At 36.4% G+C, this 25,184-nt stretch overlaps 1 protein-coding gene across 1 annotated transcript in view; it reads left to right on the plus strand.

The window, feature by feature from the left end:
- The window catches only part of USH2A (usherin), a 371,949-nt gene that overhangs the window by 162,560 nt on the left and 184,205 nt on the right, over nucleotides 1-25,184 (plus strand). The window contains 3 exon segments of the mRNA XM_031059531.1: nucleotides 2-73; nucleotides 21,135-21,294; nucleotides 21,781-21,952. Coding sequence (XP_030915391.1) covers nucleotides 2-73; nucleotides 21,135-21,294; nucleotides 21,781-21,952 — 404 coding nt within the window.

Below are 25,184 nucleotides of genomic sequence, written 5' to 3' on the forward strand. Positions count from 1 at the left end.
ATTACAGAATATACTTTATATATGAATGGGATACCAATTTACTCTGGAAATGGAACTAAATATGTTGTAAAAGGTGAGTTCTCTGCTAGGTAGCATGTCAGATAGGTATCTCATGGTTACAATGAACAGTTGTATGATTGACACCTTCTTATTTCAGTGGAAAGAAAAATAATTCTAAAATTGGCTGGATGCACTTTAAACCCTGATGGGTTTAATATTTTAAAGCATCTTACTCTTTGTTGGGACTCATAGAAATTAACACCACCATGGATGGTGTAGCTAAATCTTGTGCCTCTTTCACAGGATCTGAGTTGTGTTTTTAATGGTTTTATACCATTTTGGTCTCGTACCATCCAGTTCTCAAAGCAAGTAAACTGACAGCTGTTGAAGGAATTATATACAGGTTTAATAGTTTTTCTTACTTCCTTCCTTAAATATTCTTAATTAGAGAGATACTGCATTGCTTACCTGAATAGCCTGTAATTCATTTATTAAAAATATAAACAAATAATCTGTTTTCTTTTGATAATAGTTGTGCCATGTGCCAATAGCCAAATTATATCAATACTTCTAAACTGTTACACTGAAGTTAAGTGCCCGTTATTTGGCAATACAGTGAAGCATGGTAATCTGACTTTGTATTTTAATATAATTGGTGTAATTTAATGAATTACCCAAATTAGTTGTTCAGACATTATGCAAATACAACAAACAACAAGCAACAAAAAAATAATAATAAAAAACCAAACCGAAACGAGAAAAACTCCAACAACAACAACAATAACAAAAGAAATCAAACAAAAAAAAACCAAACCAAACAACCAAAACAACCAAAAAGAAAACATGGAGCTAGAAGTGCCATGCCACAGCATAACCACTATTGTGGACCCATCAGAATTTGTATATCTTGGTAGGTACAAGAGAAAACAAAGCATTTTATATTGGACAACTTGGGGGGAAAAGGGTACCGTGGCCCTACTTTCTTTTTAGTGTAAGGCCTTAAAATTCAGAGCCATTTCTGCATCTTGAGTCAGTATGAAACATATTTAAAAATTCATATAGTTCAAATTTCTTTGCCTTGCACAGGCCATAAGGTACTGGTGTGGTGGGTCAGTTTTGACACTGAAAAATGAATCCAGTTAGAGAACCTCCTGAAGGCTGTTGATGATCACTATAATAAATAGTGCACACTTTAAGTCAAACTTTTTCATTCTGTATTCAAAGGTAATGGATTTTTCGTAACCATAGTAACCTTAGTGTATTTCTGGATAAATACATGAGGTATATACATTCTGGTTTTATTTTTGAATATAAACTACCACATTATGTATTACTAATAATATGAAAAATAGGATATAGGTTAGCATAATGACAGCTCAAACTAGTGTGCATTTTTCTTCTGCAAAAAATAAATATTTATCAAAAGTGTAGGTTCAATTAATTTCTCCCCCATCTCCCCAGTTTTCTGGTATTCTTGCAGTGCCATTTATCTTTTTTTTGCAAGATTTCCATTAATCTCTCATTGCCATATCATAGCACTGTTCTTAAAATTTTTGAAGTGCAAATAGTTGTGCTTCCAATCTTACTAAAATCATTACTGAAATTTCATCATAGGTCCATAATTTAACCAAAATGTTCATCTGCAACCTGATTATAAATGGGCAAGTGATGTAAAACATTTGAGGAAATGTTCATCATGATGTTGGTTGGTTTAGATTCATGTCTGCTTGCAGTCTGAATTATAGCCAAAATGAATGCTTATTGATAGAAATTATGGTCAAGTAACTTTTGTAATACTTCTTTAAAAATACAGAAAACATAAGGCTTCTACCCTTAAATCTTGAGTGATAGAATAAATTCAGCTGAAGTAGTCAAATGAAATCTCATTTGGTTCATAAGTTTTCTAGAGAAGATCTTGTTGCTTTTATGTAGAAATTATTTATTTATATTTTACTAGAAATTTTTATTGATCCTGTTGAGCATTTAATGACTTTGATTTCAATTAACCTAAGACATGGATCTAAAGAAAGCAGAAAGTCCTAACTTATTCAGAGGAGAAGGCTGGATCAGATTGTGTTACTGTAAACTGTACACCACAAGACCCATTCTTTTCTCCGTGGTGTGAAGATCAGTCTGTTTACTTTGGGTCCATTTTTTGTAGCTGCCAATTTCTCCCTCTGCCTGAGGGAGAAGTGGCAATGTGAGCCAGCAGGCTGGGATTTCAGTCACTAGAAATCCCAGCCCTTGTGAATTGAGTTTATTCAAGATCGTGCTTAGATCTGTGTATATCTTTAATATGACCTGATTTTGCTTCCTTTCAGAGCCTAAGATTTTCTGCTTTGTAGGCCAGATTTAAAAGAGGTGATCTTCTTATTTATTCCCCAAGGGCTACAGTTTTATGGTGAAAAGTTGGAGCTTTTGGTTTTGGAGTATTATGTTATACACATCTTGGCTTTTCCTATATAATTATCCTTTTGTTTTCAGTATTTATACTAGTTATTTTCGTGTCTTATTGACACAACGTAATATGCTATTGACCCTAGACAGAGAGACAAAGTTCATTGTCTCTGATATCTAAAAATTATTTACTCACCAAATTAATTTTCCTCATTTAGGAGCTATGACTTAGTTCCTGGCCAGTAGAATATACCAGAAAGTCATAGATTCTTTCTGTATTTTTGAAGTGCTGTATCTATGGAAATGTGATGGTTTTCTAAACCTTTCTTTTTAAGAAGACATAAATTCTGTTTTAAAATTAGTACTTCACTGACTTTCATTTTAGACCATGGCAATTGCAATCAGTTTAGGCTAATCAGTCCATAACTTGAGGAGGGATACGTTTTCTCAACACCGTAATAGGAAATATATTGTTAAATTAATTTCTGATCTTGACAGTTGTTGAGGGCTTGAAATACTCATTGATTTTCATGGAAATTCAAGTGTTTGTTTCCTCTAGGGGCTGAGCTGTAATTAAAAAGGAAACCCTTTAAAAGCACATATGGCAAATGTACACTTTACCACATTGAAAAAGGAGACCCATTAGGCATCCATCATCCATTAGTGCCTTTAAATATTTTCCCCATATTGACAAATTTGGTTTCTGTGTTGTGAGTAATAAAACACTGAAATGAGCCAGCCTCTCTACCTCAACACCTGTATTAACTGTCTGCCTGTGATTTTTCTGCCTCCCACCTTTATGCATTTGCTTTATGTGGTGTATGTTCTACTTGCTCATGCAATCTGGGTTGTATTTCACATCCTTTATTCCAGTGAAAGCCTAATCTCTCCAAGGGATGAGCCTAGAGGAAATAGTCCCAGATTGCAGGTTGAACTTCAGCTGTGTGAATCCATGCCCCTGTATTTGTGCTTTCAGTTGCTCTGTGTATGAGTGCAGAAGCTCCTGTAGCCAAGAACATCATCTGCAGCTCAGAAGAGTAGTTGCAATAGGATTCTGCTCCCCAGACCTTCAGACCTTACTGTTCTGTAGATGACTAGCAGCTGTGAGGAGCAGGAGAACGTTGTACAGTTATCTTCGGAGCTCGTAATGTATTGATCTTAGAAGGCTTTTGATTTTAGGAAAATCTGAGTCTTCAGAGCTCGTAATGTATTGATCTTAAAAAGGCTTTTGATTTTAGGAAAATCTGAGCTAGTTTTCCCTGGCAACAGGAAAATATTCTTCTCATTCAAACAGTCATAGCCAAAACCAACGTTTCTACTTTGAAGCATAAAGAATTCTTGATATAATTATTTTAAAGATATTTTAAAATTTATGCAAGGTATCGCTTCCTGTCTTCTCTTTTGTTTAGTCTCAGAATTTTTCTATCTGCCTTAGACTGAAAGGGCAACAGAGTGGGTTTCATCCTGAAAAGTAGTAGACTGTTGTCTGCCAGCCTGAGCTGGTGGTGCCAATACCACCAACAGAAGGGTGATCTAATAAATGCAGAATGTTATAGCATAAGCAGAGATGATCAGATGTGTCCCCAGGGTTTTTTGGGGGGTTTGGGGGTTTTTTGGGGTTTTTTTTGTTTGTTTTTTTTGGGGGGTTGTTTGTTTGTTTGTTTGTTGTTTTTGGGGTTTTTTGTGGATGGGGAACCTAACTGATGTGAAGAAACTTTAGAAAAAAGGTTAGAGCAAAATGTTCCTGTGCTCTTAAAAGCTGAACATTTGATGGACTGAGAAATGGTGCTCATTGTCTAACATGTTTACAAAGGGAAATGACTTTGTGGATACATTAGAAAAGACAAAAAGTATGGATCTATCTTTGCTCTGAGCTTGGCATTGAGGATATACGTCTGCATTATCTGCAGCGCTAGGTACTTGACAATGTTAACAAATTGTGTTCATATAATTTTCCTAGCAGAATCTAATGGTTCTCTTCATGAATCTTTAAAAGGAAGATTTTCTTATTAAGACTCAGCTGTATGAAACTTATTTTTCTCTGCCAAACTGAAAGAAGTGTTTCGAGTTTTTCAGGAAAGAAATCATGTCACCTGTGTTACAAGGGCAGACCCTCAACTGAGTTAAATGAGTACAAAGTTATCCTAAATTGCATGTCCAAGAGTTTATAAAAAAATGTGACAGAGTACTTTGTACCAGGTTTGTGGGCAAAATATTAAGAAGAGCCTTGGACAAGGTGAGGAAGAGCTGTCTTCACATTTTTTATTCTCAGAGCATGAACTAAGTTTTAGCTTATTGAAATTGTTATTTGGCCTGAGTGTGGAAAGGCTGATCTCACAAAACCAGGTTAAAATGGCAGCCTTGTTTTATTGAGAGGAAAAGACAGATGTTTGACATCTGTTCAATCAGGGCTTAACATATTTGAACTGAAAAAAATGGGAGAATCCCAAATTAGTACCTGTATATTTTATGTTGCTCTAAACCAGTAGTGATTACAGTACACATCATGCACAGCCATGTGCAATGACTACATTTTACAGAAAAATTGACAAAGGTTTTGTTCCTTCATACCCCAGGAATGCTACTGCTTGTTTTAAATTAGAAGTTATGATAATAAAAGCAGAATCCATCATAATATCAGTATTGCACTGATTGCTAAGTGAAACAATTTGAGCAAGAAAATCCACAGAGTTGCATGTAGAAGATAATTGCAGTAAGATGTATCACTGCAAGAGGCTGAACCACTCAGAAGAAAATCCTTATCTTATTTTTCGGGAGTTCTTTTGGTTACTTTTCACAATTTTCAGCTGTAGCCGTGTTTAAGAACAACAGTTTCTAACCCTAAGGATTTGTCTTCCTTTGTTTTAGGTCCTGCTCAAGGATGACAGGCAGCTTTTGCCTTAAAGGACAAACAGTAGAGAAATTCTGTAGTCCTCTGGTATGAGTTTATTTTCCATCTTCCAGGTGGCAGCGAAATACTTATAACTACTAAATGCAATCAGTCTGTTCTTTCACTACAGGTTTTTGAAAGAGTCGTTTGCTATCAAATACAATGTTAGTGCTAGATTTATAGATATTATAACCCTGAATGTCACAATTCCTCTTTTTTTTTGTGAAACAGAGACTTCTTTAGCACCATGGTGAGCAATAAAAGTCAGTCTTCACTTTGCAGTTAGAATTGGTTATCTGAAACATCTTGCACATGACCCAGTGAGACATGGCCCAATGTCTCACCCTTATTTTAGGGCCTTGCAGTACTGTGCAACACTGCCAGGCCAACATATGCAGCTGGTAGGTCATACAGGATGGCTTATGAAGAATGCCTGCTGCTCCAGGCTTCATTCTGGCCCTGGCCCATGCATTTAAATGAACATCCAGAGGTGCACCTGGCACTAGAGGGCAGGGTACGCCAGCCTGACAGGAGAAGCTGCCTTCCTCTGAAAGTTCTAGGCCTGTAAGGAGGCACATTTGATACACCTGAAGTGGCAACACTGACATTGCCGATGACCGGTGCTGTGGTAATTAATTCCACAGCCCCAGAATGCAGATTCAGCAGGCACAAAACCAAAGGGCAAATGGGCTGTCTGAGCCTGGCGTTCCTGTATTTCAAACTCAGACAGAGAGATCTGGTGCACTCGTTGGACTTAATAATACACATCTGGGGAATTTAGAGGGGAGGGAGGCAGGGGAAGGGTAAAAGCATTATGTTTATTTGTAGCAGCTCTGTTGTATCATTTTCTATTGCAGTGCATTAGTGCAGTGTTAAATAAAATCTGCTTATTTAAAATCCTTTTAAATAGTGTTTAAATATTCCCTGCTGATACAATCTGCTAAAGTAGTTATCCTTGCTGCAGATTTCAGTTAACCTTGTCGCAGATATTAAGCCTGAAGCTACACAGACTTTTAGGGACCTTGATTATAGAGCAAAACCTAATGGTGTCATTATAAAACCACAGCTGGACAAGCTTCTGGAGTCCTTGTCCTTTGATCAGATTTGGGTAACACAGCAAGCCAGGAGAGAGCTCACGCTAACCCTGCTGGAATTGCTGAGCTCTCAGGTTGCTTGAGTACCACTTTCTAAAAATTAAAATGCAACACAAATTATAAAATGAGAGTGATTGGGACCTTCCAATCTTCTGCTTGTACTGAAGTGAACTGGAGCAAAATAGCTTCTCCAGAGCTAATAGCTGTAGAACAGGGAGAGTGTTTATTCTATCTCTTCCCTTCTGGCACATAAGAATTATTTTGGCTATGGGCTCTGTTTTCTAAACAAAGAGAAGAAAAGTATTGATTTCCCGCCTTGTCTAAATTCCATGATAGGAAATGAAGCCCCTAAAAATGTAAAACTCCCAGATTTTTTTTTTCTGTAATATTACTTCAAAATATTTGTCAGAATTAGGCATCTGTAAGCTTTTTGTTCTGTATTTTCTCCTTCAATATCTAGGTTGGTAAGCAGATTTGAAGATGCTGAGATATCTTCAGAAGACAGTGTCTACTGAGAAGGACACATTTAAATGAAGAGTTCATTGAGTTCAGTTTGTAAAATGTGAATTTACAGCCTTACAGCCCTTTTTCTTTTTTTTTAATCCATCAGCAGAGCTTACTTCTTAATGCCCACATATAATTTTCTTGTAGGTGTTCTGCACTGGCATGTGGATTTGTAGGTCTTCTCCAAGATACCCTCTTTGCAGTTCCATAGAAAATTCTTATTTTGCTACTTTCTGAGATCAAGTTCTTGTAACATTGTGTGTGTGAACCTCTCTTGGGTAAACTGGCCAAATCTTGTATGCTTTGCTCTTGGATTTTTCTGAAGGGCTAATCTATTTCTCTGCATGTTGTCTTTAGTCAGTGAGAGCTTCAGATCAAGTGTCATAGTTTGTCTTTGTGAGCTGTTGTCTCATGGTGACCACTTTTTGTTACTAAATATAATGAGAACTCTTTAAGATTTGCAAGAACTAGGATATGCTTTCTTGGCCATGTTGTGCTCATAGCCTGAAGTACTTTTTGTGGGATCTTATTTTTAGCGGTATGCCTGGTAATTATGGTTTGCCTGAAGCTGGTAAAACAAAATGGTGGCTTTCATTCAGGTTTTAATTTTTCTGATAAAATGGACACATAAGCTTATTGTTTAAAGCAAGTTTTCATTCAGCCACAATTTCATTAAGTGCTTTAGAAAACATCAGAAACTGTGCAAGGTTTTGTGTTGCAATTATAAATAATATATTGATAGATCATGAAAAACATTTCCCCTTTGCTAAAAGATTTTTTTTTGTTTTGCCAGGATCATTCTGAGATACTTGGTAAATGATTTATGCTTAGTTTCAGGTAATGCTGGGCTCAGGTAAATAAAGATATGAGACCTCTTGCACAGATGGACTGAGCCCAAACTTGCTGCTTCTGCTTGAATCTCTAGGTATCCATTTATAAGGACACACTTCACTTAGCCATAATTTAATAGGCTTGGATAGAGTGGGGCAACCTTCTTGATATTTCCAGCTGCATAATGAAACTTCTCTCTGAGCTTTTCCTTATGCCCTAGAAAAGATACTCATAGTTCTCCTTATTAATTTAGGAACATTTGGTCTCCTGAACTGCTAAATAGTTGATGAATATTTAATTTGAAATAGATGTTTTATTCCATGCTTCTGCCTTACAAAGTGTGTTGGTTTATCAGCTGTGATAATTCCACAGAGCAGTAAATGTATTCTTTGGCTGGTGCTAGACACAGACTCTTCTCTCTATACCTGATATATCCCAAAATTCTTTGAACCTTGGAATATTGATAAATTATGACAATGTACAGGCAGGTAACACCACAGCAGAACTTCTAGGTGGGTTTCCCCTTTCCTTTGCTTTTACTAAATCCATGACCATGAGGGTGTTATTTACCGTTACTGAAATATTTTCAGCACATTATTTATTGAAAAAAACAGAAACCTGTAAGGAGACAAATTTATGGAAAGTGCAGTCCTTGATTTTTGCATGTGTTTCAGACTTTAATTTCAATAAGTCTGAGAAACTTCCTTAGAATTTCCATTTCTAAAATACTTCACCAATTAAGTACAGACTTTTCTGAGTGTTTTTCACCTTGCACAAGTCTTGTCTTGTGTGTGAAAAATACAAGACTGTGTGTTATCAGACCATAAAATAGTTGGATGTAAGTTTGATTTCAAAAATATTTGGTGGTTTATGCAATTGGAGTATTCATGTATTCGCAAAATCGCCTCTTAAGTTATGTGGAAACATATGAAAGGAATGGATCTTGTCCCAAAAACAATAGGAGGCATTCTAGGATACTTCCTTTCCTGTTACCACTGCCAGCAATGTAACTTAGGCTTCTGCACTGATTGCTTAAATTGTTTACATAAATCTTAATAGCCTTTTTTAGCCAGAACTGAACTCCATCATGCTTTTCACTAGTCTTCCATGGAATATGTCTTTTATGATGATTTATTTCTGATTGAAGCATTTTACATAGATTGTAGTTGGACTCTGAAAACTGCTGGGAATTTTTCTCTTTTTCTTTCTTTCATTTCCATGGGTTTTATTGTATGAATAGAGTGACACATTAAAGTGATGGATTACCAGGAAATTAACTAGTGGGAAAAATATTCAAGTGAACATAAAGCTAAACATGTAAGAAGAACATCAGATTAGTGTGCTTTAAGTAAGGCTTAGACTCGTGGTCCTAAGATGGATAGAAAGGTGGGTGATAAACATTGTTATTTCTGTGTTGGCTGCTTTGGACAAGCCAGGTTCCATGATTACAGAGATACATTTAAGTCATGTCTACAGTCTACATATCTTGATTTCTTTGGTTTTTTTGCATGTCTGGGTATGTTTATGGCTACGTAAGGTTGTTCAGAGGTGACCAGAGAATCTGGTTTATTAGGACATTCTGGATCCTTGGATCTCACCTATCCAAGATCATTGGCTAGAGAGGGGGAGTTCACACAAAGGTGCATAAGTGACATTTTCTGTCTATTCTAGGAGAAATGCTGAAAATTAAGGAAATTATCAATAATGAAAAGTTACCCGTGTTGATGCTCTGTGTCAATAGCTTCCTTTTGAAAGCTGAATTCCATATTAACTTGAACTTTGGAGCTATTTATGATCACTTAATTTTAATAGTGCTAGTAATTTTTGTTCTGATCAAGAAACAAAAATTGAATCCAATTGACAAGCATTTTTAAATATCATGAGCTGGCATGCTAGCCTTTTCATCACCTCAAGGATGTTAGATTAGACATTTCAACTAATGTGTTTTGAATGTTTAGAGGTATGACTCTTGGGATTTAATATCATTGTTGCAATGTCACATAACAATTTTTAAGCTGCTAAATTGTACTGGGAATTAAAATACATGTGCAATTTAAGTCTTTCTCCTATGTTTACAGGCAGAGAAAATTGCGGAGAAAGCTTGTCAAGTAAAACTAAAAACAAAGTGAGATACACTGAATAGATAAAAAGATTAATAAATTAGAAATGTTAGCATAAAAAAGAGGTACAAGTCTTGGCTTAAATAGGAAAAGAAGTTGTGTGGCAGAGATCAAGGCAAAATAAAGAAATGGTAAATAGAGCTAGAAAATAATTTAAAATATTTGCATACAGCAAAAAGGAAAAATCCAAGTAGATAAATAGTCTACATTCAAAACAGCTGAGAGAAATTACAAGGAAACATCTTCATCAAAGAGCCTTTCCTTAGTGATGCTTCTTGGAGAGTTAAATGAATCAAAATTGTAGTGCCACAGCCAGAGAACCAAAAAACAGTAAAGCAGCTAGACTGAAATAGATCTTTGTTTCTACACCTTGTCACCAGGTGAAAGAGTTTTTGGAGGTAGAAGTACTGTGGAGAAATGCGCCGGCAGTTTATATACAAGCACGAACGGGACGGGACTACTGTGGATGTGTCGGAACCGTTTATTTCCCAGAATCTTTATAATACATAGTTTTGTCTATGCAAAGATCTTGACAGTTCGCATCCAGGCAGCAAGCCAAAGAAACTTACTTGTTACAGGCAAAATCTGTGGCCTTCATGTGCTATCTTACAAGTTGTGGTCACAACAGGTACTTTCAGGCTTCAGCAGAGAAACTGAGGATGTGAATCAACATGGAGATTAGTCTGTTGCTCCAGGAGGTCCTGGTAGAGTAGCAGTATGTCAGGTTAACTGTGAATCATAGAATGGCCTGAGTGGGAAGGACCTTTAAGATCATCTTGTTCGAGCCCCCTGCCATGGGCAGGAAACACCTTCCACTAGACCAGGTTGCTCAGAGCCCCATCCAGCCTGGCCTTGAGCGCTCCCAGGGATGGAGCAGCCACAGCTTCTCTGGTCAGCCTGTTCTAGTGCCTCAACCACCCTCAGAGTAAAGAAATTCCTTGTAAAAATCTAATCTAAACTGACTCGCTTCCAGTTTGAATCCATTCCCCCTTATCACTGTGTGCTCTCTGTCTTTCTGCAGGCTTCCTTCAGGTACTAGAAGGCTTCAATTAGATCACTCCAAATCCTTCTATTTCAGGCTGAGCAATCTCAATTCTCATAGCCCTTGCTCATAAATGAGGTGCTCCATCTCACTAATCAATTTGATGGCCCTGCTTTGGACCAGCTCCAACAGACAGTGCTAGGGTAGCATGGGGAAGTTACAGTTGCAAGTCATATGTTAGCTTAGTTGTGTCCCTGAGTTTCACAAGAAAACTCATGAAGATGATACCAATAATGTAACATAATGTGGGCATATACCCAACACTGACTACTAACATAGTGTCAGTTGTTCTCCTGCAAGAAAGAAGTTGTAATTATAAAACCTAAACAAACCTAAACAACCTATCCTGAAAAAGAAAAATTAAATTTGGGAAACAGCAGAACTAAACAATGTATAGTGGGTTCTACACAGGCAAGACTGGAGCAGGGAGAGGGGTGGGGTGAAATACGAAAGCCTCTTAAGGGTTTGCCACTTGTGAATTATGCATCTCACTCTCACTAGTAGGCGTAAATGCATAATTCTAATCTGTTCTTATTACTTATTTATAGCACACAGTAGAATGTAAATTCTGTGCCTCCTTTGCAGAGGCTTAACATGCTGGTTAAGGTACGCAGATATTTCAATGAGCCTACATAGACAACTTTCTGGGCATAATACCCTGTTGCCAATTAAAAGGCATAAACTTCAAGCAATAAATTTAGCTAGCTCTCCCCTCCCATTAACAGGAGGAGCACAGACGTGATGTAAGAAATGAGGTATAGGATCAACAGATAATAAGAAGAGCATTCATCTTGAAATAAACTACTCTGCATTATTATTATTTATGATAGTTCCTGTTGTTAATAAAGTACATGTGGGACAGAGGAAAAGCCTGCAACAACCACTGAATTTATGAGACTGGGGACAGATGCAAGCTCTTCCTTTTATATTGCTGGCACTGATCGATTTGTATTTTTCCCTGATGATGGTTTATGCCATTATAACTGTTTTGTGGCTCCTTACTATTGACTTATGGTTGCAAAGCACTTCACAAATGAGAGCAAGCTTCTGGACATTATATCCTAATCTGCACATCCTATAGATATGCCATAATACAGAGCAGCTGACTGCACCACCTGTGATCTGTGCACCCACAAACATGATTTATTCTGGTAATCCCAGTTTAATGCATCACATCAGATTGTGGCAGTTATGTTATCTGATGGCATTACTGACACTACATGCCATAACTGGGTAGTGCAACATGTCAAGTTGAAAAAACCTTTGGGCTTTTCTTTTTTCCCCCTTTGTTTTCATGTGTGTGTTTTGAAAGTAAATATGAAATTAAATGAAACAAAATAAAAACTCAAACCCACCAACAACAACAAAAACAACCCAAAACCAAAAAAATAAGGGATCCAAATAATTTTGCCCAACCACATGTTGACCATATTAATGGCTCTGCAGCTTGGGCTGCTTGTTCTAATAAGGAGAGAGACGAGCAGATAGAAATACAGTGTATTTTACTGTGCCGCTTATTTTGTGGTCAGCAGAAAACTAGCTCAGCTTTTGTAGTCTTGCAACAGATTTAACTTGCTATAAATTGTCTTGTTTAGGAGCAGTGCTCAGAAGCTGAGTCCTCCCACTATCCTTGTTCCAGCACTCCAGTAATGTTTTGGCAAACTCCTTTATCCTCTGACTATAATTCAGGAGTACAGAGCTGTTCTGGTCCTAGGAAGGTGATACTATCTCTTCTGCAGAAACTCTTAAATCACATGATGGCTTGCCTGGATAGTGAGAATTGTTCCCTAATCATCTCACATGCCTGGGTCTGTACAAAATGGTGAAAAAAGTTACTCATTATGGGTGTAAAATGCAGATGTTCTTAAATACAAAACTCACAACCTATAAATCCTTAATTTAATCAACCTGTAGTTGATGGCAGTTCAAAGAGCCCTTGTTGTAGTTTTATTGTTTAGGTTCCAATTTCTAGTGTTGAGTGTGCTTTCTCAGGCTTCTGCTTGTTTAGTGAATTGGCTTTTGTTGATTAAGACAATTCTTTTGGCATTAAAATGGTGTTTTGTAATTTAGTATGCATATTAAATTATAGTAAGAAAAAGATACAAATAAAATTGTCTAAGTTTTGTCAAAATATTTATTTTGGAAATTAATTTCTTTGATCTCATCCCTCTTTTTCTTTGCTTGGCAGAAAAAACTTATATAAAATAAATACAGTGTTAAAGAGTTCAAAGTTGTTTCAGATACAGAAAGAGAAGTATGGAAATCTTGCAGGAATGTTGGACAGATTTGCAAATTATAGTGATGCTTACATAAGTAATTTTAAAAATATTATATTGATACTTAATGTTTGTCCCCTCAAGTTTGATTTATAAAGATAACCTTGAATCATCTTGTCAGCAGTACTAGATGTGCCACAATTTTAGGTGGGGCGAGTGTCTCTGAAAATTCCACTTTCTGAATTTATTGCAAGTCCTTTTTTCTTCCCTTCCTCCACCTACCCCCCTTCTATTATTGAAAGGGAATTCAAGGGAACAGAGCATCCTAATTGCTTTTCTATGCAGCACTTACTATCCTGTACCCCTCTTTGGTGTGTCTTCTTTGTTTCCTTCTCTGAGGTTGTTTCTTTGTAGCCTCTCTTCCTGAGAAAGTGTGTGTAAGTCTCCGCTCTCTCACTGCTGTTTTCCAGACAGACTTTATTCTGCACTCTGTAATATATGCTGCTCCAGATGAGACTGCACTATTGATTTATACAAAATGGATAGTAATAGTTGCTATTGCTTACCATATATTCATATATAGCCACATCTTACTCGCTGCAGCGGCACGTTCGCATGTGCTCTTGCGTGAGTTGTGAAAGTGGCAGCCTGGCACTTCATACAATTATCTCGGCACCGAATGTTGGGTAGGTCTGAATTTTGTTTCTCCCACTGCAGCAAGATTGGAATTACTTGGGAATACAGGATGTACTTCTGCTGGTGAGCCAAAGGGTTCCTGGTTATACTAATGTAAATCCAGAGTAGTTCCATTTTTATAGACGCAGGTATCTGAGTTTCAAATTTGCAATGTATTTGCCTACTGCAAATATATTTTCCAGTTGTGAATATAAAGCTGAAGTAATACAGAGGTAAAATGGTCAAACCATGCTTTTTTCCTTTTTCACTTTTTGGGCTAAACATTGACTGAGACATTATGGTTCTTATGATTTATACTAGCAACTCATCTCTGTTTAAGCTGGAATAAGAAATACAGTGAATGGATTGGAAGCATTCGTGAATGGAAATTTTCATTTAAATCTTAAAATCTTCATTCCTTATTATATGTAAAGAAATGAAAAAGAGGGATATCAAACTAAGATGGTGTTATTGACAACAATTACTTCTCTCCACGTACCTGGTAAAAATTAATGTGCTTTGTCTTCTTTCTGATTTTTCCCCCTCTGACCTTCAAACTCATTTTATTTTTCCAACTTTTATAATTGAAGTAAACTGGGGAGACAGTGAATGGTTATAATTCTAGTCAGAAAAGAAGTAACTTGGAAGTTCAGTAGGTTGATTTGATGCTGAATGTTTTCACTGACTGACTGGCTCTGTGTCATTTTGGCAGCAAGAGAAACTTTTGAAAAACCTTCCAAAATGCCTCCATATTTTTCTGATGGTGACTAATGCTAATGGGTCAGAGAAAAACATGTAAGGGATGTTATGGGAAAGAGGATTCCAAGGAGCATGGTGATTCTTCTGTGGTCAGTGACATGACACGTCCTTAGAATCACAAAGCAATATAGGTGGAAGTGCTAAAGTCTGAAGAGAAGTTTAAATGTTCTTCTCAAATGTGTCCTTCCTGTTTTTTCTAAACCATGTGGTGTAGGGCACTCCACAGGATTTGAGTTTTCTTCAGCTGAGCACCTTTGGGATTTCAAGCTAGTGTGTCCTAACTGGAAGTAAAAAGAGCCTGGAAAATGTTTCCAGTAGCTATCTCAGGGATGTAGCTTTACAGTAAAAGATTGAAATCCTTGCTGTCCAGCTTTTACAATGAGATATGAATAATAGGCATAGGAATAATGTGTAAATAAAAAATGCATACCTAGCTAAGGAAGGTTAAAATTAAAATAGTTTTACTAAAATAAAAAGGAACAATGAAATCCATTAATCAGGAATGGATGTTTATGTGGACTTGTGAATTGGTCAGGATGAAACCTAACTCTTGAGGAATGAATTTTGCCTCAAAGTATGAGACTTTGGGACAATAAACGGCAAAAAGTTTTACTGTGCAGCAATTAAGGGTGTAAGAGCGTAATCAAGAGACACTGTTACTAAATGTGAAGGCAAATAAACGGGATAATCTTTGCTGTTAAAACATAATTATCTTTAAAAGCCTTAATATGCTTTGGAGCTGTCCCTTTTCCAAAAGTGGAACCATTTTCAGGAATTTAAAATCTTTAGCAATTTCTTGAAATCATTGTAAACAGAAATGATGAAAGATCCTTTTGTTTCACATTTGTGCCAAAGGGTTTTTCTTCTTGAATATAACTCTTCTACACAGCCCAATACATAACTGTCATGTTTTTATGCTCCCATATGTTAAATGGTTTTGTGCTACGCTCTTTATTTCCCAAGATGGGACGTGGAAGTTCCCTGAATTCTTCTGAAGTGCTTAAGTCTCAAAAGGAATGAAAATTTCGTAGAATAGCCTGGGTTGGAAGGGACCTGCTGTGGACAGGGTTACCTTTCACTAGACCAAGTTGCTCACGGCTCTGTCCAGCCTGACCTTTGAGCACTTCAGGACTGGGGTATCCACAACTTCTCTGGGCAACCAGTTCCAGTGTCTCACTACCCTCCCAGTAAAGAATTTTTTCCTTTATAAGTAATTTGGAAAACCAGAGATATTTACTGCTGAACAAATAGTTTCTAAAACACATCAGCATTTGTTGGCCAGCTGGAAGCCAAGTTATTTTGTCCATGTGCCATTGTGTCAAAGTCTTTGCTGTTGTTCTTAGAGCAGAACAACAGCTTATGGTGCTTCCTGAAAAGAGTTATTTGTGATCCTGGGTTTATTTGTTGCTTTTTATTTGTTGCTTTTTATTACTTGCACTTGTGTTTAATGGCTTCACAAAATTATTTAAATGTTGTCGCTCTCAACGTTAGTGAATCACATAAGCATTCTTAGTTATTAATCAATATGTTAGAATTTGCTGCTGTCTTGGAAGATAGATTCAGTTAAAGAGCCAGTTGCATGTGTGGAAGGCCATCCATTGCTAATTTACACAATTTGGTAGATGAGCACTTTTTGTCTTGATTGAGTTGCCTAAAGTACCTAAGGGTACTTCATTTGTGACATTTTTTTCTGAAATATTTTCAAGTAAGTGTGGTGTGGGGTTTTCAAATCTATGAAATGATGCAGCCCTAGTATAATACCCTTCCAGAGAAAGTTGTACGTTAGTGATGGCTCTTTGAGAGTCAAGATAATTAAGTGATTGGTGCTTTATAAATAAAGAGAGCAGAATATACGGTATTACAAGTTGAATATGAGTTATTGCTTGCTTTCAGGAAATGGCGGAAGTCAGAGAAGTGCTAGTGATGTCTGTTGGAGCTGCCTGATAGTGCAGTCTTGACACTTAGCATATGAATCAGATGTTTGGGATTTTTTGATGGTGTACAGAAATCAGAAGAGGACATGGTTGTATTTGGTGGTGAAGATTTATGGTCCCAAGGAGTTTATCTTCTAATTAGATATTAAGTTACTATGAGTTAATATAATAGATTGTGAGAAAGAAGATGAAAGAACAGAGTAAGGGGGTGAGTAATGAGCTGAAATGTTTGTATAGTGTACCTACATAAACTGTGTGGTGATTGGAATTCTTTGGAAGTTTTTCATTTTCAAACTCTCTCAGCAGGTTTTTGTTGTTGTGCTGCTAACAATCCCTTGCTACAATTTAGTTGGATCATTTTCCTTTGAATATAGCAATGGGATAATTACTGTGTCAATTATTTTCCTGAGAAAGCATGTGAGGTTCCTTGCCCAAGTCAGGTGAGTGCTTACCAAGACAGGATGTTGTCATTTCTGGTCCTTACAGGAGCTGCCTGAAATCAGGGAGAATGGAAGTAGGGAGGAACAAGAAGGGTGTGTGGCTCTCTTGCAGTAAATCTGAATATAATAAGAGTGTTAAGATAGTTACAGATAAAATAAAATATTGAGACTATTACTACTGTGTTATTTTTGAACTGGGATGTATTCTGACAGTGAAATGGGAAAGCTTATGTTTTGTTGAATCTTCAATTTTGGTTGGGTTTTTGGCTGTTTTTTTTTTTTTTGACTGTACTAATTATGTTTTTGTGCTTTTGCTTTAGTAACTTCTCTCAAATTCCATGCTAAAAGTGGCACTGTAGTGTTGTATATTATCTTTCAATGACTACCCATTAAATTTGATCAAAGCAAGTGAGTGTTCTTATTGACCATGCAAACGGGGTCATTCTTTATTCTTTCTGCCTCATGCATTCATTGTGCTCTCAGGACTTAAGCAGGTGGTTATTAGGAACTGGAGGGATACCAACCACTATAGTTGGTTAGTGTGGGAAGTTCCAACCACCCCATATATCTAAGAATTTTAGTGATATGCAAATACCGATTTTAATGATAGTCACTGCAAGTCACAATTCACTTGCTGATGTATGCTTAGAAAATGATTTAGTTTGTTTGTGTTGCCTCTGAGGTCAGAGAGATGAAAAGGCGGGTTGATCCTTCCTCTCCCTCTGCTCCACCTTTTTCTTCAGGGAAAGTGAGTCATGGATTTAAAACGGATATGTGGGATTTTATTTTAGTTTTCTTCCTTTGTTCTGTTTTAGCACAAAAAATGCAGAATTATTTTTCTGTCTACCTTCTACTTTAATATGATGACTTGAGGGAATCCTGTACCCACAAAAAACGATCTTTTTATTTGTCTTTTTGTGCTTTTCACTCTTCTGAGTCTAGAAATGAGAACAGGACCAAATCCTGAATTTAGGGGTTTTTTTCAATCAGTCAAGTTCTGTCATTTGTAGGCTTTGCTTTATATTGGTAAGAAATAAGTGTTTTCAGTGAGTAGTTATTGGAATATTGAAATAAGAAACATTTAATCTTTAAATTAAAGTCGGGGAACTGGAATTGCAGAATAGATTGGAATATAACCTGATCAAGCAAATTTTTAAGAAAAAAAATCAGGTTTTGCTGTAGATTTAAATGCAGTAATTGTGTCCTTACTGGGTTCGTCTTGTGAATTGAGATCAATGAAATTCATCCAGCAACAGCATGAAATCAATTGTAAAATAACATATAATTCCCACCCTATGTTGTAAATTACACTTTGTTTGACATTAGTCACTGAGTTTTCCATGCACTGGGGTGCATTTTCTTGTAACACATTTCCACATAATGCTTGTGGATCTGTTTCTAATGTGTTTGAGAGCGATCTGTTTTTCATGTCCACAATTGCCTACATTTGATCTTATGCAAATCATGCAATCAAGCAAATGGAAAGCAAGGCATTGTTGCTAGAGGACCTTGACAAAGAGTGGCTTTGTAGTTTTAAGAACCTCCTCCCTCTTTCAAATTCATGTTTGTATCCATAGCTGTTTGAATCCACTGATCCGTTATGAAATACTTGGAACTTGAAATAGGAAAAATCTCCCAAATTAGGTTGTGATGAATAATTGCAGTGATTATGATGTAATATGATTTTTATTGTTGTCAGTTTCGGCTTCTAACCTCTTAGAAATGCTGCCTTCCCTATATTTGCTGGCTCATCCAAACTTTGAAGTCTATGGAGAGATTTTAATGATGGCAAAGCTCCTACCTTGAATGACATTGCTAAGCCTTGAATTTCTTTGTTTTCTTCTCCTGCTTACACAAACAAAATTTTTCTTTTTAGCCTTTATCCTACCTAAATCTTTCAGATTCCATTGGAACTTTCTACTTAGTAGTCAAAATACTTAGGTGTTAGTAAATCAAGATGAGGAATAAAGATTTTCTTAGAGTCTGGTGACATACTGCTTTTTAAACATATTTTATTTTTCAGCTATTTTTTAAACTCTCCTATCCTTTCCTCCCCTTTCAGTATGTTTATCATCTGATCTCAAGTGATCTCTGTGCTCATATGTGCTGTGTTTCCATTCCTTGCAGTTGTTTTTTTTTAAACTTTACATGTTTCCCTGTCTTTTTCTCTTGCTTTTTCTGTTCTTGGTACTAAGACACACAAGGTAACTTATAGTCAATTGTTTTTTTCAGGGAGGGAAATAAAACATTTTCCCATCTTCCATTCTCTGAATCCTTGAAAAATTTATTCCCTCTTCAAATTACACAAGGTATTTCCACAAACATATGCCTGCCAGTAGTCTCATCAGCTGCAGTCTGCATGGAGCCCCGCACTGATAAGGAAAAGAGTGATCCACCATGAACACATGGAAAAGGAGCAATCAACTTTTTCTTTTCCCTTCCCTTGGGTTATATTCACTCTTCTTGGTGAAACCCTACCATATACTTTCAACTTTGAGAGAAGAATGCATAATCAGTATCTAGGAGGTTATGAATTATACAGGTTCCATTAATTGCTTTCATCTATTCATTTTAGGATTGCTGAAAGTAAAATCCTTCTGGTCACTTGTTTGCCCACCCACAACATGGACTATGTAATACTTGAGTCACAGACTTTGAGCTCCGTCTGCACTTTTGTGGCTTATGGCAGTTGCAGGGAATAAGGGACCCAGGAAGGTGTACAATAATGAAGGCAATGCAGCCAGTGCACTACATGGAGTTTCCCTGCATGCTGACCCAGCTTGAGCACCTGCTCTGGAGTGTGCTTTCCCCCTCTCACTGACTTAAGCACTGCTTAACCCTGGTAGAATCAGTGCCATTATGTTGATTAAACATGTCACTGTTACAGGCATTCACTTGATGATTTTTTTTGAGCTGCTGCATTTTTTTAACTCACACTTTGCCGTGTGCTCCATAGAACAATACCAATGAGTGATACAGTGTTTTCAATAAAAATGCCCAAGTTCATTGTCTCCTTACACAGAGTGGAGCAAATCAGAAGAAATTTCATTCCTGCAGGGATTGAAGGTGTTATATGAGGGGAAAATTAATGAGAGAGAAGTTGGGCCTATAACATTTCTGCTTTGGCGATGTCTTTGTCATCCAACCAGAATTTTTAAATTTGTGCTCAGAAATATGTTGTAAAAAAATATAGTTTGATACTATTGGGTTCTGAAAACGCTACTGTTTTATATGTTTTACAAAAACACAGAACTTTTCTGACATATTGAAAATTTGTGTCTGTTGAACAAACATTTTACCTGTATACCTTATGCTGTTGCCAAAACCTCAACTGTAAATTCCTTCTTAAAAAGAAAATTTGCTTGTTTAAGTCTGAGATTTGTATTTTAATGAAAAAAGAGACGGGAAAATGCTAGAAAATTATGTCTGCATTACTTTCATGCTATAATTTTTCTATCAAACATTCCTTTAATAATATAGGGAAGAATATGTGAACTTTTAGAATATTTATTCAACAAAAATTATACATTTTATTCACCATTTTGTGCAGTAATTGAAATTCAAGATAGCTTCAAAATTAATAACCATTGAGTAGTTGTTTTGCTGTAGCATTAGATGGGTTGTCTTTACTGAAATATATTTTATGAGTGTTTGGTGTTCGTGCAGCTGAAGACAAACAGGCAAAGACAGAACGGATCAGTATGAGTAGTGGCAACTCTGAGCTTCCTTTGTGTTCATGCTTATAGGGAGATCTGCAGAAAGTGAATTGTATGTATTGATGCTTGTCATTCTTGTTTCATACAGCAAGTTAAAAAATATATATAATGCAGCTGTGTTAATAAACCTGTACTTGTTTTTCTATTAATTTAATTTGATTTGATTTAATAATCTCAAATGTGTTCATTTGCCACTGTAGCAAATTGATGTAGTATGTAGCACCTGAACATCTAATTTCTTTTTTTTTTTTGGTTGGTTGGTGTACATTCTGGGGTAAATGGAGTACAGTGGGGTTATCTCAGCCAAAGCACACCCCATAGATCTATGGGTAATCAAAATTCAGTCTACTACTAAAGAACCAGTACCTATTCATTCCTCTGGGGCAAACCTGAAACTTTTAAGAGGCACAGGTCCCCTTTCCTCTTGATTTTCTAAACTTGCTAGTGTCTGAAAACTATAGGAAAACAAGTTAAAATGAGTACACCACGTAAATTCCTATTCTTTTTTTGCCCTAGATTTGGCAGTTTTCACACCGCACCAGTTCCTGCTCACTGCCTGCACACTCGCTGGCTGTACAAACAGTTCCCAGGTCACCTTGTTTACAGCACAGCTGCCACCATCTCACGTAGATGCCCCGGTCCTGACAGTTTTGGATTCTAGAACAATACATGTACAGTAAGTAAGGATTTCTTCTTTCCTGACAACACAATAGTGCATCAGTTTATTCAAGAATTCCAGTGAGTTCAATCAGGGGAAGGGTTTGTGACATAAAATTAAATTTATTATGATTAAATGCATAGAAGTGATTAGTTTAGTGGTTCTGTGAACCTTCTGATTATCACTTGCCAACTTAATTTCCATTTTGTCTTTACGCAATCAGTATAACCTACATATGGGCATAGCCTCTGCAAACTTCAGTGCAGGAAATGTTCTGGTGATATGCCCCTTTTGTAGCCCCTGCTTTGTGTGTAATCATTTGTCTACTGAGTACAAATACTGCATTAGATGTATGGCTTAGATTTATTTTTATGATTGCACAACTGGGTTTTCAAATTCTCAAAATAGACCCCATGAAGTCCTCTAAACAAAGCCTTACATTTTTCAGCGTGGTTTGAATCTTTATTTGGTCTGGTCTTAATCATATTTTGCTTTTATTTGCAGATGGAAAGAACCAGTGGAAGTAAATGGAATCCTAGGTCGCTATATAATTTATATGGCCACCAATGAGCAGAATTTTACAAAGTGGAATGTAATCTATAACAGCACAGAACTTTTTCTGGATTTTACTATTCCGCAGCTTTTCCCGGGTACTGAATACCTCATAAAACTAGCTGTAAGTTTTAAAGATGTGTAGTAGAGGTGTAAAATGGTGAAAATGATTCTGACTTTGTTAGCATCTTAATATTTAATGGTTCTTGTGTCCACTTTGTTTAACCTCTTCTTTTTGAAGCTAAGGCGGGTGAGCAAAAGTAGGTTTTTTTTGTTTCAAAACAGATTCACAAAAATGTATATGTAATTTAAATACAGGTTTTCTTCAAGGATAAGTTGGATAACTAATGAAGAATTGAGCAGAAATATATGAAATGCTTTTAAAATATTTCCTTGGACCCAACTTACAAGCAAACATTGAAGGTTTTTAAAAGTGTCAACCTTTCATATTTTGTACCATGGTAATTTGTTCTTTAATCCTTTTTTCCTTCTGTATGTAGAAGGAAATAGCAGAGAAGAAGAGTTCAGTGTAGAGCAGCAGTTTGTGTATTCAAAACATTTTAAAAGACATGAGTGTTTTCATTGCATTTCTTTATCATTTGTTTTATTTTGTGATGAAATGGAACAGCTTCTTCGGTAACAAACCTGAAAATACGTGGATAGAAGGAGAGGATTGTCCCTTGTTTTAAGCACATTGTTCATTTTATAACAATACCTATATAAGGATATTTGCTTTGATAAATGCCATAGAAAAATATTCTGCTCTTGATTATGAATAAATTTACATTTATGTAGACTGGATATGCATTCATTTTTTCTTAGCATGCTCTTGAATGTTCTAAATATTATACCACAAAAAATAATCTACCTTCAGGTAATGATAAGGATCTGACTTGAACCTGAAAAAAACAAGGATATTCAGTCTAATTAAAGCTTAGATTCATGTTGAAATTAATTCATTTGTGCCTAGATATTTCAGCATAGTAAATTGCTTAGCATATATAATAGTGCCATGTCCAAAACTAAGGCACTACTTCAACAAGCATTTTATGCCTTGATTTTTTATGTATTCTTTACAAAAGAATTTGTGCTGTCCTTCACTGTGCCACAGCTTTTCTCTGCTCCTGCCCAGCTTCTGTGCATGGGGGCACAAGGAGAGAGCATCAGGGAAAAATTAACAGCTACAATCTGGAGAGCACCTGGGACTGCTTTTGGTGGCTCTACCTTGGGATACGGGAGGAGGTGTTGCGTGCATTTTGGTTTTGCTTCATCAGCGTGCACAGATTTCCTAGAAGTTACCAAATAAATGTTTAGGAACCCTTTGCTCTCTATATTTTATTTCTCATTTCTTTGTAAATTTTTAATCCCCCTTAATATTTGCATTTAATCAGAAAGTAGCAAAAGATAATTTCTTCTAGTGACAAAGGTAACCAGATTTACCTGGATAAAATGCAGTGGTCTGTGATAGGTGAGTTAGAAGATCTAAATGTCCTTGCAGCTTTAAAAATGATAAAAGTGCATGAAAAGCTCAATATCTTTGAGGTGTGATAGCTCTCTTAAAACATTTGGATCCATCATATATAGAACTAGTTAGACTGGTTTGAGAGGAATGTACTATTACAGGTTTACAAGTTATGAAGATTAAACATGGCCAAATGTTACTTGTTTATGAAAGTAAAAAACTCCAAATATAAAAAAAACCCAACAAAAACCAAATCCGCAAAAAATTTCAAATCAAGCATACACACCTGGAAAAAAATTTAATTAGTGTTTCATATATTATTTAACTGAATTTGAATAAAACTTAAGAGTAAAAATACCCCAAACAATCATCAACAGTGGAAGATATAACTAAATTGTGTCTTTTTTTTTTTGTTAGAATGAAATATTTCTATCAGTTAGAACTTTTTCCTTGTTTCACAGTTACTATTAACTTTGGTTTGTATCCATTCAAAAATTGGTTTTGGTTTCTGTGTCATCAAAAATTGCATCTTGAACGCTGGAAGCAGGAGCTTCATGAGCAGAACTTTCAGCACCTCACAGGCTGTTGCCTGTAACTTTTGTATGAAAGGTTAATGTTGCTACATTGAAAATGCTAGAAAATGTTTATTTTTGCATGCTGTTACCAATTTTCAGAATTGATTACTGCCATTTAATATGCAGCAATTTTATTCATAAATGAGTACAACAGGTTTTGTAAGCAAGTCTAATGCTTCTTTCCTAAAGTCAGCCAAGAAGACATAGGGTCATATCTCCATGGATTAGTGCAAAGGAACTTGCTTTTGTTCTGTTCATTCTCTAAGCTGGGTGAGTGTGAGCCAGGCCAGCCTGAAAGCAAATGGAAAGTTGAAAGGTTGCCTTTAGTAGCCAGGGTGTCACTCTTCTTTGTATGACTGAAGTGCTTTTGTGATTGAACTGTTAAGCTAATATCTCCTCAGGATGCTGCAGTGTGGGTAAGCTGGCTCAGGTCCTGTTTGGAGTGTTGCTATGTGGTGTCATCTGATGTGGTTTGCATCTGTCCTTTGGCTGTCCAGTTCCTGTGGTATTTTTGCAAATTTCACCTGAAATCTGTTTCTCAAAGTGACAAAATGGGAACTCATTCTGGGTGGAGGTTTTCATGGCTTTGAGAATCACTGGATGTGATAGCCAGGTGTCCAGTCCATTTGGATACACTGATCTAAAATCCTCCTACCTGAAATACAGATGAACTCTCTTTTGCTGATTTTCATTAGAAGAACCAGAAACTTCGTGTCCCAGCAAATTTCAGAGACACAAAAATTGAGCTGTGTGAAATTCAGGAAATAAATGAATGAAAAGGCTGCTGTTACCAAGCCCTTAAATGAAACACTCTCCACTGCTGAAGTAGGCCTGGTGGAAATTAATTAGCTAGTCAGTAAGGAATAAATGAGAAAGAGGCCTTCCAGAACTGCTCTTTTTGGCTTCTTTATGAAGCCAGTGGAAGTAGAATCATTCAAAGATTACTCTGCTTCTCCTGGAAGGATGATTTTCTTAAATATTTTACTTATCAAAATGCTAATAGTTACCTGAGCATCCATCTGAACTGATGCCGGTTTTTGGGTTTTATCATGTTTAGAGTAAATGTCATTTTTTGGATGTTCCCAAAACTGAGATTGCGTTCTTTCATCTTTACTTGGTAGTTCAGACTAAACATGGAGTCATTCCTTAGTTGCATTGGGAATGTAATTTCCAGTGATATCAAAATAATCTTTATGTATAAAAGAGCCTCTTATTTGCAAACAATACTTATTTTTACCCTTGGGGTCAGTATACAGTTTTGGAGGGCATAGGGAATGTGTTTGACTGCTCTCTGATTTGAAAAACAATGGGAAATGGGA

The sequence above is a fragment of the Geospiza fortis genome, unplaced genomic scaffold, assembly GCF_000277835.1.
Source record: "Geospiza fortis unplaced genomic scaffold, GeoFor_1.0 scaffold41, whole genome shotgun sequence".
Taxonomy (NCBI): Eukaryota; Metazoa; Chordata; class Aves; order Passeriformes; family Thraupidae; genus Geospiza; species Geospiza fortis.